The 5534-nt window shown below is 40.0% G+C and overlaps 1 protein-coding gene across 1 annotated transcript; it reads left to right on the top strand.

The window, feature by feature from the left end:
- The first annotated feature begins 2372 nt into the window (after positions 1–2372).
- Positions 2373–4931, top strand: LOC136197589 (uncharacterized). The gene is made up of 8 exons (XM_065987383.1): positions 2373–2482; positions 2539–2604; positions 2655–3228; positions 3283–3434; positions 3481–3660; positions 3713–3857; positions 4761–4804; positions 4863–4931. The coding sequence occupies exons 2-8, from the start codon at positions 2593–2595 to the stop codon at positions 4929–4931; spliced, it is 1176 nt and encodes a 391-aa protein (XP_065843455.1). The 5' UTR covers positions 2373–2482; positions 2539–2592.
- The last annotated feature ends 603 nt before the right edge of the window (positions 4932–5534 follow it).

The raw sequence follows: 5534 nt of genomic DNA, 5'->3' as shown, positions 1-5534 counted from the left end.
GTTAGACTTGTAGTACTACTCCCTAAATAACTAATCGCTCTTTCGAAGGCTCTGCCCTCAGCGAATGTAAGATATGCCGACGTTTCTAGCGATACGTTTCAGAATCATTGATAAAAGAAGTAGATGATGTTTTCTTAGGTAATCTAAAAACGAGCTTAATTTGATTATCTACGAAATTTCTTCAAAAAGGAAATAGTTGTCGTCAATGAAATTCTTTTTTGTAAATTAACAAGAAGGCTTATTTTATTATTCCAATACTGCAACGTTCAACTGTCAAATTATTAGGGCTTTCTGATTGCCTTTTCATTATTATCTAAACACTTCATGTTGTTGTTGGCAAAGCGAGCCAGCAATGCGATTTACATTTTGGGCGATTGTGAGACAACTCATATTTTCATACACCTGTCTCTTTAGCACGTGATTGCCCAAGAAAGCAGATCGAAGGATTGGGAACAGTTTCTCGCCTTCTGAAGAAAGCCTTCTTCTGTCTTCGGGTTTGAAAGATTATGCAATTTCAGTAGCTTTTGTGTCCCCATCTGGCATCACGGTTAGTCGCGGAAAACCTCTTATTGACGCTTTCACTGTCAGAACGTCAGTTTGTCTTCGAAATCGACTTCCAGGATTGGGGTGATTTATCGATTGTGCCCTCACTATTCTTGATGTAGATGAATTCAGTTCGCTGCCTAGCCTCCGACCCACGCTTCTCTCAACAGACGAACGTTGGCGAAATTGGCCTGGGTCGCATGCTTGAGGTTAATTAAATTTTTCAGTCTTTGCGTTGGACCATTAATTAAATGTCTGCAACTTGTTCTCAAGGATATTTTAGTTATTTAGAAGGCAATTGATTAGCCACGCGAAGAATGCTTAATTATGTTATTTGAGTCACTTATAGACGTGACCTATTTCGACTGCACGTTGGAAATTCTCTGCGATAACACCTCGAAAAGCATCGCACGTGTATTCTCACGTGATGCTCGGTAAACATTCTATACTGCGCATTCTCGGACGACATGGCCGATCCTAGGTGGACTCATCTCATTCGAGCTACAGAGCAAATTGTCCCTCTTCTCGTCAACGCCCTTGATGGAGGGGCTCTTCTCGATAGTCTCGTCTCACGCGGATGCATTTCTCCAGCCCAGTACGATCAAAGTCGGCGAAACTCACAGGATCCTCAAAAATCGCCGGAAGATGTGGCTCGCGACTTGCTCACAGTGCTGAGGTCAAGTTCGCCTTCTAGCTTTGATTCATTCTTATCTGTCCTGCGACTGGACAAAAGTCGAAATGCTTTATTTGACTGCGTCGCTTCTGCTATAAGCGTAGCTCATGAATCAGAGAGACTTCCTTGCGGAAATACTCCAGATGAAATTTCAATTGCCAGAAAGCGTGCCCTTGGTACTGTGAATGAAGACCATTCTGACCCTCCTTCAAAAAGTGTCAGAACGGATTTTCCAGACTTAGCATTTATTTATGTTCACGAGGAGCTGAAAAAAATCTGGGAACCTAATCGCGCGGCTTTTGTCCATATTGTTGAAACTTACTGTTCTACTGTCGTTTCAGCTGCAGGAAAGCCGGAGAAGAAAATTAAAGTTAGCTGTGAGTACGTACCAGAAATGACTATCGTTCAGAAAAGGAGAAAAGGGTCGAAATGCTTTATAGACAGAGATAAGTGCTTGCTGCGAATTTGCCTCCCAGAAACGACGCCAGAAGTCTTCAAAGAGTATCAGCGAAAGCTTCTTCGAAGAATATCTCGTCAATTAGATATTGCTGAGGAAAGTATTGAAATCAGTCCCGGAAGTTGTTATGTAACTTTTACTCTTACTGGAAAAAGATTCATCAACTTTGTTTGCGGCTTCCACGCTTCTAGAATTTTGGCTCATCTGGTAGTTATTGATTCTCTGGGAGAAATTCAAATCGGATCTTTCCCATCTGTCAAGATTCTCTCTTTTCTTCGCCTTGGGCGACCCCAATCTCTATCGGAGGCCTTATTTCTCCTTAGAATGGTATGATTGACTCCAAGCATTGAAGTGACTCACTCCTAATTAATTAAACCTTTTTCGTGAAGAACGGCAATCTATTTTGGCATTCAAAGTCGCACATTTGCGTTCTTGTCGATGATGTTGAGCATTGCTTGACTAATGTTTATGCAAAACAAAGCGAAACAGCCAGAAAAAGTATTCTATTAAACTATGAGAAACTTACTTAATCTTGTCATTTATTCATGAAGTCAATGGAACAGAGCAATATGACAAACTCAAAGTCAGCTCCTTAGCAAGCAGAGATATGCAGTTGAAATTGCAGGTATGCTATGATATGATGTTCAATGAAATTTGTTCGATAAATATTGAGAAAAGTATGAATTAGAATTAGAGTGAATAGAACTTTATTAGAGAACTGGAAATGTCTTAAAGTCAGCGATACTGAGCCGTTCTGCAAAGTCACTTTCGCCTTGTTGTCAAGCGCAATTAGGGATTTGAAATTGCATGTGCGGTGCGCTATACTGCAGTATAGGAGATAATAAAAAAAGCACTTTTATTTTAGATTTCCTCTTTGAGACGCAGATATCTAATAAAGGAACAGCTAGATAAAATAAAAATGCATTCAATTGTAAGCTGCTAATTATGACGTAGCTCCAGGAAGATGTGAAAAAAATTTAGGGTTTGAAAATCAAAATTGCAAAGGCAAAGAAGCTCTTCGATAAAATGAAAAGCAAAATAACCGAAGCTGTATCACCTGAGTCTCGATGGGGTCACGAAAGTGCCCTAATCGGAGATGAACTGTATCTCTTCGGTGGAAAAAAAGGCTCATACCGCGCCCATTACTTTCCCCGCAACGAAATATGGACTTGTAATGTTCGTGAAGGGAGGAATTGGACTCGTCGATTGGCCGGAGGAAAAGTGGTTCCTCCGCCTTGCGTTGTAGCACAATGTGTAGTTATTAATGGGATTATCTACTCGTACGGAGGATGGAAGGAAGGCGGATATTTTTTGGGAGAAGTGTTTGGTTTGGATCCGGGAAAAATGTCATGGACCTTATTGACCACACCTTCCCATGAGAAGAAACCATGGCAACGCGCCTACTGCTGCTTATGGGCCATCGGGGGAAGAATGATTATGTTTGGTGGATGGAGCGGACCCATTCCTCCACATCGTCTCCAAACAGAAGCGCGATGCGATGCAGCAGTAAATAATGAAATTTATGAATTTGTCTTTACAAAGGAAGGAGATAAAGGTAAATTCACTGCATTAGCTAATATGTGGAAGAAATTGAAATGTTTATGAGTAGGATGTTGGTCGAATATTGAGCTGAGTGGAGAAAGGCCACAACCGCGAAGCGATGCTGCAATGGAAACAATTGATGAACATCGTGGATTGGTTCACGGGGGGTATGGCTGCCAATCATTAGATGATTCTTCTGTAATAGATTTGAAACAAAAGGTAAATCCTACTAATTTAATTGACAAATTTCAATGAATTGTAATAGAAATGGATATGCATCGAATTTTTTCCAAACCCATTTGCTCGATATAATCACAGACTCTGTCGATTGCCAAACACAGGAATACGTGGGAAACTGTGTTTTGTTCTTCTTGGCGGAGACAAGGGTAGCAAATTTCAAGACTACGCATACATTCTTGACGTTGAAAAAAGGAAATCTTACTCGGTAAGAGAAAATGATTTTGACAGCATTTTCAGTTTTTCATTGCTTTTATTAGCTTCACCTAATGCCAGGAATTGTTCCAATTAATAGTCACACTCTCCATTGCTTTGAGAATAAAGATGGATCTAGTCAGATTATTCTCACTGGAGGTAAAGACTTGAATTACAAATTAAAAACCACTATGATGTCTTTCACTATCGGTACAGATAAACCGTTTATAAAAGATTAGACACGTCTTCTGTATGATTTCTTCTACTTCTGTAATTGTATCTTTTCATTTTTTGTGACTTAATTAATTAAGTGCCTGATATATAGGCTGACTTCGGGACATCATGTTTGAGTGGTAATTGTTGATTGTAGAGAGGCTGTTGCTTTGGTTTTATGTAGTATTTAGACTGAATTGCAATTGATATGTCTGACTCGCTTAACTTAATTAATTACGTAATATAACAGAGATACTCAGAAGGGAAGATGTACGAGGTCTAACGTAAATAACTAGTTAGAGGGAAAGCTCTTCCTCAAAAGTTTCTCGTTCCTGGTATTGTCAGTTAGTAGTCTAGTACAGTACCTTAGGTCCCAAACCCGGATATAACGTTGGAACATCACCCCTTTCCTGACCGATTGGCGTCGCAAATTGGCCTCCATTCGACAGCCTCTAGGTCGAATATGGTTCATAAGACGTCGAAAAAGCAATTGGCGACACAAATTCGTCGTTTGCGTTTCGTCTCGCGACATCGCCCCGCAATTCGCAAGAATGCGACCAGAAAGAATGAAGAAATCGATCGTAATGATATTTTTTTGCTCTACACGGCGTTATTTGCTTCGTTTTCGTAGCCCAATGCGCCGATGTGCGAGCTTTCTCGCAGAAAAGCCGCGCCACGTGCTTTCGCACGCTTTGCAAAGAAACTGCGTTCAATGATCTTCTATCGCCGTTTCCACATCCAATTCTTCTCTGCGCGTTCTAGCATTTAGTAAAGGTGAGTCGGAAAGGGATGTTCTGTGTCTTTTCGAATCGGTTTAACGCTTTGAAGCGATTTTCGGCGATCGATTGCTTTTTCATATTCCTCTATTGATTTTTGGCTCTTTCTCTGTTTTTTTTACAGTATTCTGTTTGAAGCGATTTGCTGCTCGATACGCTCGAGATAAGGTATTTCGAGAGAGGGACGTGTTGTCAAATTTTTCTCAATTATATTTTTGTTTTATAGTTTGAAACGGTTACGTACATCACATCGTTGGAAAGATATAGACTCGGAGAGTGCGATCGTATGATCTAATACATTCGCCAATAGGTGATATTCTTCATTGTGTTCTCTTCTTAGTTCTATATGTTTGATTTTCCTATATGTTTAATTTTCTTTTCCTCCTTCGAAGGGGCTTTGATAGAAGGAATAATTTTCGTATTGTCAATGGTCAAATAACAACGTGAATATCGAAAACGTGTTATGTCAGACTAGTAAAAAGTGGGTGGACAGTTTGAAAATTCGAGATTTGACGCATTAATTTGTTTGTAATTCTTAGTTACGTTTGAAATGAAGAGAAGAATGAGAAAGAGCATTCTCTAAGGTCTGATAAGAGAGCATTTGAATAAGCAATTCACTCTTACTAATGCATAGATTCTTTTATTTTATTAGCTGAACGGGGTTTCTTCAAGAATGTTTCTACCTTGTGAACTGTGGCTGAACTCGTCTCCTGTCTGCCTTCTGTTAAAACGGTCTTCGCCACATTGGATCTTGCCAGGTTTGCTTCGCATCTTAATTGCTTTTTTGCTTTTCAGATCACATACAAGAAACTTTTGACGTCATTTTCGTTCACCTCTGGGCCCCGAGGTGACTAAATAAAACCGGCCCAACTCTTGAACCAGAGAGGATAAACGTGGC

Source organism: Oscarella lobularis, chromosome 17 (genome assembly GCF_947507565.1).
Source record: "Oscarella lobularis chromosome 17, ooOscLobu1.1, whole genome shotgun sequence".
Taxonomy (NCBI): Eukaryota; Metazoa; Porifera; class Homoscleromorpha; order Homosclerophorida; family Oscarellidae; genus Oscarella; species Oscarella lobularis.
Note: the sequence above shows the minus strand (reverse complement) of the source record. Positions and strands in the feature narration are given on the sequence as shown.

Coding starts and splice junctions, on each gene's coding strand:
- LOC136197589 (XM_065987383.1), top strand. Junction 3,858..4,760: donor TATGATGTCTTTCACTATCG/GTACAGATAAAC, acceptor TTTTTTTTACAG/TATTCTGTTTGAAGCGATTT. Junction 4,805..4,862: donor CTCGATACGCTCGAGATAAG/GTATTTCGAGAG, acceptor TTTGTTTTATAG/TTTGAAACGGTTACGTACAT.